We start from the raw sequence: 13,696 nt of genomic DNA on the forward strand, positions 1-13,696 counted from the left end.
CAGCTCCTGGGTCTGGGCAAGCATGCAGCAGTTCTTCTCTTCTGTTTGTTTTGGGGTTGTTTTTTTAGCTAATACCATCCGACAGTGGAAAAAATCAGCACATGAAGTTGTAGTCTATCTAGGCATTGCAGCTGCACATACCCAGGTTCAGTGGCTAGCAGCTTTCTGCCATCAGTACCTACCATGGCTAACATACTTTCCAAATGTGTTTTTTTTTCTAATGGAAGCAGTAGATTATTCTAAGATTTCCTATGATTCTCTTTGCTTTACATTTCCGATCCAGTTCTAGAGCAAATGAAATGTTTTTTTCTGTAACTGATTTGAAATGTTAAATATGTTGGATGCAATCAAGGATCCAGGATGCTGCTGTCTTGTGATGCCTGGTTTTACAAAGTATTTAGCATGTGGATAACCTTGGTTAATCCTGCTGGTTTGCACTTTGATCAGCCTGTACAAGCTATCTCGTAATGTTACGCCTCCTGTTTGGAGCTGTACTGAAGCTGTCAAGGAACGGATGCAAATCTGGGGGGACTCTGTGATGAAGAGAACTGTCTGCAGCAGTGGGATGCTAATCAATTCCTTTTCTCTTGTTTTCTTTCTTTGCAGTAAATGAAATTATAAGGAATGACCTTTCCAGTACCAATGTCCATTCATAGCTTTCAGTACGGGCCTAATATGAAATCCACACACACTTTTGACTCAGCTGGCATGTCAGCTCAAGTAGAGGGATATTGAATAGACTGAAGACATTGCCTGGTACCACTCTGATCTTCCACCTTACTGAATGTCAGGAACTGAAGATTTATCTCTTGCTTACAAAGAAGCAGCTCCTCACCTTCAACTGATGAAACAGCTTTTGCAAAGAAAATCATCTCGAAAGAAAGAGGAGGGGCGCATTTCATGGGACAAAACTAGGAAACTCAGCAAAATCGGAGTGCTTCTTCCCAGTGCTGATCTTTTTGGCATGGCACCGCTGGAATACAGCCCTGGAAGTGCCTTATTTTACCAGGTTGTGGCATCAGGGCATTTTTAATAAGCTTTGAATTTGCTACCATTAAAAGTGTTGGTAGGTGCAGAAACTATAGAGCTTGCATTCTGGAGAGTGATAATTGGAAAAAAGCGTAGGACTCTGCAGCAAAGTAGGGAGAGCAATCCCTACTCCAGTAAGATGCGTTTATGAATTCCAGAATTTCTTCAGCTTTTCCTCTGCTGTAATGTACAGCCTATTGCCTTATTCTCAGTGCATTTCAAAAGCCTCCTGATTTGTCATCATCTCAGCTTTCTTTTACATATTGTCTTTATTATGTGCTAATGAATCATAGGGTTGTTAGCAGTAGCATGTTAAGGTTTTGATTTTAATCCGGCTTCAGTCATAGCACAAGTGAGTTGAATAGCACAAACTAAAAAAGGTTGATGGACAAAAAATTGAAATCTATCTTTTACATGATAGATGAATGTGTATGCATGTACATACATACTAGTATATATGCATATATTTATATATGACAAATAATATAGATGATTGCCTAGTGAGGGCACTGAATTTAGCAATAATTTCAATTTCTAAGAATGCATTTCAGATCCACAACAAATATTTCAGCTACTTCTTTTGAGGGTTTGTTGCACCTAAAGCAGGTATGCATTTTCTTTCCTCATGCAGTTAAGCAAGCACTTTAGATAGGCAAGAAGGATGCATACAAGATACATGTTATTTACCAAATGGCAAAATACGAGTTATAGTAACTGTAAATACCATTATGGAAGAGTGTAAAATATTTGTTCAGTTATAATGTTATTATTCCACAGAAGCCTTATAACTCTCTGCTACGTGTATGAAAAAGAATATTACCAAAAACCCACAAAGGTTTAATATGCAGCGCTGTATAGTGTGTTTTCAGATTAGCTGACGTTTCTGGAGCTACAGGTAGGCATGTAGTGTAGCCTTTAACATTGTATTTTTTACAATCAGCCGCTTATTATATAACTACAACCAACCTATTATTTCATATAACCAAAAAAAAAATTAAAAACGAAACTAAAATAAAATAGCATGACTTAAATTAAAAATGTTTAACATTAATATTGTGCCTTAGGAATCTCTGCCCCCTTCTGGAAGTACACCTGAACTACATCTCCGTGCTCGGGTGGCTTCTTAACCCTAATGCAATGAAGATTGAACAGGTTTCACAAACAGGTGAAATCCTCCTAAGCGTTTTAAAACATTATTCTGTATAATTCTGTCTTACTTTCTTTAGTAAAAAAAATTTAAAGCCATATTTGTCACATTTGCACATTACTGTGAAGACATGAGAATATAATATGGCTATATGTACATACTATGATGTTATTGGTCCTAATAATAGTCTGTTATTCCTCACCTGTTTAATCCCAGTTATTTACCCTGTATTTAGCGTTGTAGACGTTGCATGAAACATTTCTTATAGACTGCCATATAAAAAGTTAAAAAGCTTGACAGATGTCAGCTTGACTTGTAGCTAGAAAATAGATCCAATAAAGCAAAACGTTTTGCTGGAAGCTAGTCTTAGAGTGGTTCATTTTATGTTATCGTGACAAATCTTCCTTTCTCATATAAAATAAGCATTTTTACATTATATACATATATAAAAATATATATCTCCATCTCTTCTATTTGAAGCTGTTTGCATCCTGCTGCATCCTGCTAATATAACTGTCAGTATGGAAGTAAAGTCTCTTGTCAACAGACTCTTCTTCATTTCCCCCCTGCATTTGAAGTTATTCCTGCCAAGGAGAGAAAGTGATATATGTTATAATTCTCAGATTTTATTCTCCCAGTATTTCAGAAATGTCAACAAAACATGCATGGAGGAATCTCTGGTTATGCCAAAGCATTTTTTTTTATTCATATACATCAATGCCTTGGGTGAGGCTTTTAACAATACAGAACAGTACACACACACAGAGACACACCTTCCACGTGTTCACATTTCAGCAGTAATTTTAGCAAGGTTTTCAACTGTATGGTTTGGGTATGTTGCACCTCCTTCATCCTTCTTTTTATTTTCCTCTTTAAGCTATTTTGGAAAAAAAAACCAAAAAACAAAACAAAAAAAAAACCAAACAAAACCAACCTGTTACTTTTAAGCCTGGATAATGGAAGATTATGCATCTCTTGTATATGTATTCATAAAATAAAAACGAAAGCAGAAATATTTTCCGTATGAGACTGCTATCTTGTTTTTGTACGTGTGTTATGGTTGTTGCTGTCAGTTTATGAAAATGGTTTTCATCAGCCCTTTTTGAAAACAAAGCAAAGCCAAAAAGCCACAACGCGCCAAGCTTAGAGCGTAGTCCTGGTAGGTATGTTCAAAAAGACTTTTGCCAGGGATGATTCTATCTATTAAAAAAATCCCTCTGGATGAATTTTAGGTGGTGAAACAAACTTACGTTTTTAATCATGCAACAAAGTACTTGCATCTGGATATATTGCTTGGACAACAGTTTCTTTTGCTCTCCCTGGAACTGCTCCTGAAATGCGTGGGTTATAAGGGTAGGCTTTGGATCTGTGGTCTTCAGTGCGGTAGGTACAAGAGACAGTTTTGCTAGGCTGGAGGCTTTCATAGCTCTGTGAGGGGAGGGCTGCCCACAGATTGACAGAAAGAGTTGGCTTGCCATGAGCTGCGTATGTGTGGTGGATCTGTATGATGGGTCCTACTCCTGAATCCCTCTGCTGCTCTGCCCTGAAGGAGAAGGGGCAACAAAGAGGGTGTCAGCTTGGTCAAAGCTGGGCTGAACACGGGTCTGGGTTTCTAGTCACCTCATCAGGTGACACATTTGTATGTACCAACGGGTGACACCTGATAGGACAAAACATACAGAAATGCTGGAAAAACGCGACCTGCTTCAATTTTCCTGGACCAAAGGCAAATTATGAAGTATATAAGCACAACTGCAAGCCTACCGCAGCGGTCCGGATTTCAGTAAGCATTTAAACACGTTTCAAAAAGTCCTCAAGAAGAAGGAGGCACAAATATGCATTTAAGCCTTTGTTGAGTGATGGCCTATCTCTGCCTCAGGTTTTTCTTCCTGTGAGTAAAGGGTGACACATCCTGCTCACTCACACCTGGCTTCCCTGGGGCTGCTATCCCAAACCCTTCACAATTTAAGGAGAGGCAGATGCTCCAAACCCGTTAAAACCCAAATATAGCCCAGCTCTTCAGAGGTCAGTCAAAATGCTCTTCCTCTGCTTCTCTCTCTGGATGGTGGAAATAGTGACATTTACACCTCATATGGACAGCATGAGCCGTATTGTTGGTGAGGTTCCTGGAAAAAGGAAAATACTGAAAACTCATTCACAAATTCGCTATGTTTCCTGGAGACTCTGGCATCATTTTGTATCAAAGCAAAATGTCTGGCCACATACCGAATTCATCTAAGCAACATACTTTGTTCATTGTGCTACCTGGTTTCCTTTGAGCTTCCTTTCCCTCTCATTTCCACACAACCCCTCCTCAAAGCACAGCAGACCCAAGCATTAACCACATCTTGACCAGACTTCTTTAAGCAAAAATAGCCTTTTGCAAACCCCTATCTGGCTACTTTCATTCATAACCAAAGCAGAAGGTGAATCCCACACATCCATCTGGTGCTGTTTGAATGAATAGCCTTGCTGGAGTCATAGCTTTGAGATTTTTTCCTTTCCTGCTGAAAATGGCAAATTTCAAGGAGCTGAGTTTCTTGGACAGAGCTGTACCACCTTGAAGTTAAGCTTTCCTTCACAATGTGTGCAATTTTATTGCATTCATCACTGTAAATAGATTGAATTTGTATCAGTAAAAGTAAAAATCCCTCTCATCAAGTATATTACAGAGAAGTGTTAAGGTCAATGGCATAAGATCTTACTGGTTTATGTAGCTCTTTTTTTAAAAAATGGTCTAATTTTATGTCAGAAGCTGTGATTGGATTGTTCGTCAAACTAAAGTGAGTCCCATCTTCTCCACCTTTGCACGTGCCCAGTATGGAGATCGAGCACTTGCCCATCTTAATTTGCCTGTATTGTTTCCTCTTTCTCAGTGAGTTAATGTTTTCCTTCTTTGACCCTCTTTCCAAAATAACATAAAGGTTTTGATTCTCTTCAGGTAGCCAAATAATTTGCTCAGAGCAGATCAGTTACAGACTCTCATACTGTTGGCTTTCACTACAAGCTGTTACTGATTCCAGAACCAGCTTTTCTTTGGCCAAAGAGGCTACATTTTTGTACTGTTGCAAACTCATGGAACTTTTAACAATTCAAATGGTTGCATTCTGAGGGTTTAAGGCACTGGTAGTACACCTGGCAATTGCCATCATCACGGGTACATTAGCTTTCATCGTTTAAACTGAAAAGTTGCTGACTGCAGGACTTCCTTAGCTACTTTCAGGGGCAGGCAACCCACAAGCCACTCTTTGCAGATGTGGCAAATTCATTTTCAGTTGTTTTAGGAAATCCCTTTTTTTTCCTTTTTTTTTTTTTTTGCATCTCGGGGGAAGAGTTTCCAAAAGTGCTGTGAGCATCAGTTTCCAGCACCTCTTCCGCAGCCTCTGTACCCAGCCCGTTTTCAGTGCCACTGGCAGAGGGCTTTTGGGTTGAAATTAACATAGAGCAAACGCTGACAATGGGTGTCAGTGGCAGAGCCCAGGGCTTACTCTCAGCCCAATGGCCAGTTCATTTACTTGACTGCACTGGTCCATAGCTTCTTCAGCAGGAGCAGCTACCCAGCTGGGCAGTCATGCACTTCACACAGCTGGTTTAAGCTGCCTGGGTGAATGTGCCCTACATGTGCTGCTGGGGCCACCACATGCCCATGATGCTGAAGGAGTTTGTAAGCAAGCCTTTGGCATCTGAATAGAGTGAGGGTTTACTTCTGCTGGTGTCACTCTCTTGGCTTTCCTATGGAGGTTTCTGCTGGTTTCTGCCTGCTTGGACCATCCCTGGACCATCAGGCTGGTTGGGATGGGAGCAGGAAGACTTGCTAGCTGAGAGGTTATTTGTCTGTCTCTCCGGGACATCCCAAGAGAACAGACTCTGCATTTTCAGATGCATTTCTAGGCCCTGCACTGGTGACATTTACAAACCCAACTCCAAGAACTCCCATGGTTGAGGTTGTCCCAAAATTCAATGCAGTCTTGTTCCCATCCAGTTGAAGGGTATTCCAATAACACCAGTTTCATGGTACTGGGGGAGAGCAGAGATCTTTGGGCCTCACCAGAAAATATTTCAGTGCTTGGCAGGATTTTTTTAACTGGGATTTTTCAGTTTGTTTTGGTTTTAAACAGGAAAAATGACATTTCCTCCAACACGAAATCTTTTGGTCTGCTTACTTTTTTGCTTCTTTTTTTAATTTTCTGCTCAGAAAATACAAACCACATATTGTTTTGGATCAGGTTGATCCAAACTGCACCTTCTTTCCCCCCTCTCCCCTCTCCAAATCTCTTGGCTGGGCTGCTTTCCCAGACCATGGCTCTCCCTCCACCCAAGCAGAGCTGCACAGGAGTCACATGCATGCTGCCTCTGCCCAATTTCTTGAATGGTTTCTTTACAGGAAACTCCTCATGGATCTTTCCTGCCTCCCTGGCCCCCTTCCAGGGCTCCTGCCTGAGCTGAGCTGCTCCAGCCCACTCCTCTCATCCTCCTGGCAATCTCTTCCTTTTATTATTTTTACTTTTTTTTTTACCGTGAGCTTCTTGTATATTTTATCCTATAAACCAGATTGGCTCTAGCTGGAAGATGACAATAAATTGAGCACACACCTTTTAGAAGATTGAATGAATTACCCCCGTGCTTTCCACCCACCCCATGCACAGGCAGCCACCCCTCTGGTTTTTAACCCTGCCTGCCTTTCCAGCACACCAGGATGTCTACTACCCAGCATCAAGCTCCTTGTGAAGTACCCCACAGCAAGAGGCTGAGACACTAGCTCTACCCGCAGAGGGACAGAGTTCATCACTGGTGATACAGGGGCTATAGCACATGGGACCTCATGAAGGACCTCACCAGCCAAGCAGTTCCTACTCCCACTGCTGGAGGGACAGTGCCTGGGAAGGACTGATGAGACTCTGGCTCTGACCCATAGCAACCACCCTGCCCTGCCCTCCTCAGCAAGGCTCCAGCCCCCACCGTGCCTTGTGACAAATTGTTGATAATCCCTTAATTTAGTGGCGGTAAAAGTGTGTTGGGTGTGAAGAGCAGGAGAGGCAGAGGGAGGAGGAGTAACACCACAAGGCACCAACCTAGTTGCCTTGGGCAACCTGGTCTAGTGGGAGGTGTTCCTGTCCATGGAACTAGATGATCTTAAGGTCCTCTCCAACCGAAACCTTTCTATGGTTCTATGATTTTATGACTGCAAGGCATGGGGCTTTCCATCTGGCAACGTCATGGGCTGGGCAGGGAGAGAAGACCCACAGCAACACAGACCCATGGGGCCATGGCCACACTGCCCCTGCCAGGGGGGAGTGTGGGCCTGGCCGGGTGGGAGCTGAGAGCAGCCACACTTCAGTGCACCTGTGGGAACAAATCCTGTGCCAGTGTGCCCCTGGGACGTGCCCGAGGGAGACCGCCCGTCACCCTGTGATTAAAGTGGAGATACAGTGGTTTCTCTGTCCAGCAGCAGGAGGGGATGAGGTGAAGGGGCTCCAGGGGCAAGGCTGCACAGCAGCAGTGTGTGGGAGGGACCAAACTCTGCCTGACTCCCAGGATGAGTCTCTGCAGTGGGTGTATGAAAACTCATCCTCTTTTCTCTTTAACTTTCCAACTCAGCAGTGTGGCCTGGGCAGAGATGCTGTGGGGGGGAACCCCAGCACCATTTTGCTGTCCCTCCTTGTCCTCAGGAGCAAAACCACCCCATCAGCAGGGAAGTGCCCCTGGGAGCAGGAGGCACCAAGTGGTTTTGGATGCTCTGGTGCAGCCACTCACACGGCTCCCACCATGCAAATGACAACCTGATCATCTACATGAAGACGCAGGCTGGCGTAGGAGTTTCTGGTTTGGTTTTCCCTGCAGCGCACGTTGCCATCAGCACTTTAGAAAGGCGATTTCAGGAGTGGTGAAAAAGATCAGAAAACTCTCACTCACGATTTAGAAACTCAGTAGTTTCAGGGTTTAACATGCAGAGATGAGCATGCAGGTGCACACTGGTGGGATGGGATGGGAGTTGGGTTCTACCTTTCTTGCAGTCTACATGGCTGCTGAAGCACAAGGGTGAAGTAACTGGCCCATAGCCAGGGCCACCTTCCTTTCAATGATCACAGAATCACATAGAATCCTATGATGGCTTGAGTCAGAAGGGACCTTAAACATCATCTGGTTCCAACCCCCTGCCATGGGCAGGGACACCTTCCACCAGACCAGATTGCTCCAAGCCCCATCCAACCTGGCCTTGAACACTGCCAGGGATGGGGCAGCCACAGCTTCTCTGGGCAACCTGTGCCAGGGCCTCACCACCCTCACAGGGAAGAACTTCTTCCTCACATCTCATCTCAATCTCCTCTCTGTCAGTTTAAAGCCAGTCCCCCTTGTTCTGTCCCTTCCTGCCCTTGTCAAAAGCCCCTCTTCAGATTTCTTGTTGGACCCTTTAGGCCCTGAAAGCTGCTCTAAGGTCTCCCCAGAGCCTTCTCTTCTCCAGGCTGAACAAGCCCAGCTCTCTCATCCTGTCTCCATAGCAGAGGTGCTCTAGCCCTTGGAGCATCTTTGTGGTCATCCTCTGGACTTGCTCCAACAGCTCTACCTCACTTGAACATCCATGTGATCATTCAGTAGCAGTGATCATCTTGCTCTGATGTACAGTAGCAGGCACCAGAGACTTCTGGCAATACTCACAGGCAGAGGGTTCCAGGGCATCTCTAGCAGTCATCCCAGCTTGCAGGGAGGGAATGCTTTCTTTAGCGGATTAACCCCTTGGTATTGCTAACCAGTGAGCAACCAAGAGAGGCAGGAACCACTGTGTTACCAGGATATATGGGTGGAGCAGATTGCCACACAGGAAAAAGCATAATAAAAGCTTAGATACAGTAAATAAATTCTGGTCTACCCAGCTCCTTCTAAAACACGTGGGTGTATGAAAAGATAAGTAGAGAAGTAAAACTTATTGCTAAAAATAACAATGGAAAATGATTGTTACATTTGTGGTTCACATGTACGTGGCCTGTACAAGCTTTATAAGCATTAAAGTCAGAACAGAGCATTTAATTGACTAATAATGTTGAATAATTTCTGATATAACACAGTGTGTCTCTAAAACATTTCTGTGGCTGAATTGCGCGTTTCTGGTGACTTGAGTACACTACCTAAAGCAGTGGTCAAGGCACATCACTTATCACTGCTACCTACTGGTGCAGTGGTTGACCTAAAACCCCAACACTTCCTTTCCCCACAGCAGGAGCTGTGAAGTGCAGGATAACAAACACACAATACACCATCTGCTGACGCACTTTAGTCCCAATGCAGATTACAGCACAGGCTTGCAGAGTGATGGAAAACACAGAAAGGCCTTTTCTTTCTAGGCAGATCTTTATCAGCTTAATGTGTCTAAACTGCTGGGGTCGAAAGGAAAGACACTGAGGCAGCCTGGCCCTGAGGTTTGTGGTTTTACACTCTAGTGCTGTATCTGGACTCCTGTGGCTACCCTGGTCGCGTGTCCCCTCTTTGAGGGCACTTCTCAGGAGAGCAGAAAGGTATGTATGTTTGCCTCTCAGGGCAGGGAACCTTTCCTGCCACTGGCTCCTATGGATACGCTACTGAGCACTTGCTGAGCTGCTGCAGCCATCACGGTGTTTGGTCAAACCCCCTTGGGATTTTTTGATCCAAGAAATCAAGATTTTAGTCCCTTTGGGCCCTTCTTTTATGTGCTCAGGAGTGCTGACTGCATATTAAGCTTCCCATTTACTAAACCCAGTCAGTTGCACGACACAAGACTGGACTGTACTCTGTGAAGGCTCTAAGTATCTTTGTTTCTTGAATTTTTCGTGCTTCACAGCCATGCTTCAAAACCATTACAAGGAATGAGTTTAAGCCTCTGTGGTCGCACATGCAGTTAATCTGGACTGATACTCAGCTGGAAGATAAACCCAGTCAGTGCCTGGGGTTTCTCTCTCCTCCTGTCTTCCCACACTGTGGCTGCCTGTAGCTTGGCATGCAGACAGGCTTTGGCAAGGAACCACATCAGCAGTTCACTGGCTGTGCTGTCAGCACACCATGTGCCTTTCGTGCATCCTGGTGAGTTGCCGAGGATCCAGATACCCCCAGCCAACCACGAAGAGCTAGGAGGGTTCATACTTGAGGGGTTCCTAGATGCTGAAGGCATTGAAACTGGACTTCAAGGGATGACAGTCACAGAATGATGTTGACCCTTGGAGGGCTTTTGACCTCCTGGTTGCTTGGTAGTTGACTGAGCATCGTAACAGTAGAGGACCAGGCCTCTGTACAGAAATCCTGTCTGCTGGATGCTGTTCCCCCCAGCACTAACCTTCCACATCGGGATGGGAAAAGAGCAATGTTTTACAGCTCTTGTTTTCTGAATATTCATTTGACATTACTCAATGGAATTCAGTCAGTGCTCTTCTATAAGTGAAACCACACATCCCAGCACTGCCGTATTCTGTCTCATAATACAAGTTGCCACTGCAGACAGCATCAGTACTGTTTTCAGCTGATGGGATTTTCCAATTTTTGTTTTCTTCTATAAAACCTTGCATCACAATGCCAAATGTTTAGGTACTGTGGGACTTTTTTTCCCCAAGAAAACTATTTTTCAATTAGTTAAAGAGTTACTCAAGAAAATAATGAACTTTGAAGGAGAGAAAAAAAAAATCTCCTCCTTCTGCTGTCTCTATTGTTCACATCTTTGATTATTTTCTTCTTTCTGCAGACCACAAATTTTGCCCATTTAAAAGGAACCAGGCTGATTTTGATCTTCTACTAGTATAACTGCAGTTACTCCTGAATTATGCCAGAATAAGTGAGAACAGAATTGGGCTCAAAACCCTGCTTCTCCAAAGCTTTATGATCAAAGCTATGTTGTGCAAGAAACACTGAGGGGGTAAAGGGAATAGAGGACAACCAGCTTACTGCAGTCAAAACCAAAAGGGGTTAGTGCAGTCGCTCTGCACTTTGGCTGCTTTACAGAAGAAAAAAGCTCATGTGCATCAGCTCCATCCTGGCTCTTTAGAGAGCATGAAGTTGCATCACCCTCGTCCCAGCTGATTTTCAGGCTCCGTCTGGCTACATACTTGGGCCCATGGATGCTGATTCTCAGCATTTCAAAGCTCATCAGCCACCCTTCCTGACCTGGGATGTTTGGCTGAACTTCTGGGTCTGAGGTCACCCTCACTGTCCTCCCAATCTGTCGTTTTTCCTTCAGCAGGTCAGCAACTTATCCACATTCTACAGAGAGCACAGCAGTGGCAATCCCACAGTTTCTTGCCTCTGGCTTCTGCTCGTTTGAATGATGGAGAGACAAATCTGGAGAGAGAAACACGCTGTCTGCACACTGGCTCACAGAGGGGTCTCATTTCAGATGGCGTGGAGCACTAAGGGATGTATGCAAATAGAGAAAACAGAAGCACTCAGTGAAAGGCTTTAACACACACTGCCAGGTAGGCAATAGATGAGTGACTGGTGAGTCACTTGGCAGACAGTGAGTCAGGGGGTACTGTACAGGCTGTCACCAGGTTACTGGAGACTTTCTTCAGCCAGTGAAGCTTCACCAGGCTCAAGAAGTCTCTCTGCTGCCCAAATGGACCTAACTGGTGAGGCCAAATCCTGTCCTTCTACCATTGCAATATCCCAGGCTGCAACCTGGAGAGGGTGAAAAGGAAATCTCGGTGCAGGGGCAATGATCACATTTATAAAGATTTGAGCAAAGGTATTCAGTATAAATGCTGCTATCTTCAGTCTTACATTATTACAAGTTCTTAGACCAGATACTACACAAAGCAGGAGTCCCTGCTACTTGCTCCTGAACACAATTGGGTGCACCTCACTGGGGAGTTCATTTCCTACCAGGAGGAATCAGGCCATTATAGGCTGCTGCCTTCTCCAGCTGTCAAGATCACTGTGATGAACAGCCAGCCTTTGCTAAGTCTGATCCTGTGGCCTTCACTATCTGTATTCTGCTAGTGTGTGTGGTTTGTGTCAAATGGAGCTAGGATGCTTCACAACCTAGCAACAATACATATTTACACAAACTCAAAGATTCCCAACGTAATCCTTGTTGAGGCTTTACTCACAGACAGAATAATGTTAAAAGACTGAAAGAAAAGGAACATGCCCAAAATTATTCTTGTTTTGTTTTGTTTTGTTTTGTTCTTGTTGTTGTTCATACTTGGGGATGGTTTTGTTTCTTATTATATGAGAAAGTTTTCTTTCTAAGTTTAATGTGTTTTTTTTTTTTTTTGGTTATGCTGTGTAAAAATAGAGGCCAGCACTGTTTATCTATATCTGTGCATGAAGGAATTATTTTAGAAGGCCTGTACCTACAGCACAATCCTTCCTCTCTGTAGTTTCCGTCATGATTTCAAATGGCAAAAAGGAAGCTTCAGGAGTGTTCTGTCCAGAGCTTAGGGCAGGGAATGCACCTTGGTTCCCAAATTCAAAAGGGGGGCAATATATGACGTGTCTATGTAGTGAAGACAATGAAAAAACGAGTATTTCAGCTTGGGTTGCATACAATGTTTACTGCCAAATCTCTGAATGTGAGGTTTTGGTTTAACCCTCCTTCGCTCCCATGTGGCTGAACTTTACAGAAGTTCCTGAAGCTCCAAGCAGTGCCTTCATTCCCGGTGGTCTTGAGTCCTACTTGTTCTGCCAATGTGATTAAGCGTGGTGGATCCAAGCCTGTCCTGATGGAAATCCCTGCGGCTGTGGCGCCGTAACCCAAGCCACAGTTTGCCCAGCTCAGTTTATGCTGTGCTGGACATGAACAAAGGCCTCGCTGACTGCAGCTCTCTGTGGAGCTGCAGCCTCCAATCAAGATGCAATGTTACCACCAACAGAAAGAGATTACATTCACACTAGGAGTTTTGCTTCGCTTTAAATTGCCACCAGAGATTCATTTCTTTTCTTTTAATAGTTCTTTCTTGGCAAAATTTTCAGTATTCTGTTTTCTAAATGCGGGTACCCACATTATCTGTCTGGTCCTGCAGTTTATGGGCTCTATAATAATATCCACTCCCACTCCACCGTTCACTTAAAGCCATAAACGGAAGACCTGAATATTCTGTCTGAAAATTTGGCTCAGCCTCTATGAGGATAGATTTAATAACAAAAAAAAAAAAAAGAATAAATAAATAAGAAAATACAAGAAAGAAATGGGGGAGGTTTTGGAAGGGCTATGCTACACTAACAGTCATAAAGCAGCCCCTGAAAGCAAGGCAGTGTCTGCCACTGCCAAACAACCGCATTTCATTACTTTGGAACCACATTTTAGGACTCAGGCAGCTTGTTTAAATATATTTATAATGCCCCACCACCATGGGTAGGCCTGCTGCAACCTCACACTGGGTCTCTGTCATTTCTTGTCTGATGCTGCAAGGCAGCTACCTCCCAGCCCTGTCTATGGGGCTGCTGCTTATCCCAAGGGATGGCTTGGCTGTGCCCTGGAGCAGCAGGGTAGGGATGCAGCAGGCATCAGCCAGCCGTTAATGCACAAATCTGTTGCTATAGAAGGGAAGTGAGGAACAACTC

The 13,696-nt window shown here is 44.0% G+C and overlaps 1 protein-coding gene across 5 annotated transcripts in view; it reads left to right on the plus strand.

The window, feature by feature from the left end:
• NFATC1 (nuclear factor of activated T cells 1) overlaps window positions 1–2,249 on the plus strand; it is a 116,301-nt gene extending 114,052 nt beyond the window's left edge. For all 5 annotated transcript variants that reach the window (XM_061449629.1, XM_061449624.1, XM_061449626.1 and 2 more), the window contains one exon: window positions 607–2,249. In XM_061449629.1, coding sequence (XP_061305613.1) covers window positions 607–609 — 3 coding nt within the window. In that variant the 3' untranslated portion in view covers window positions 610–2,249. The remainder of the gene's footprint in view (window positions 1–606) is intronic.
• Window positions 2,250–13,696: the final 11,447 nt, after the last annotated feature.

This window comes from Pezoporus flaviventris, unplaced genomic scaffold (genome assembly GCF_033815535.1).
Source record: "Pezoporus flaviventris isolate CSIRO_AGI_PZ_B2104156 unplaced genomic scaffold, CSIRO_AGI_Pfla_v1 ptg000007l, whole genome shotgun sequence".
NCBI classification, from domain to species: Eukaryota; Metazoa; Chordata; class Aves; order Psittaciformes; family Psittacidae; genus Pezoporus; species Pezoporus flaviventris.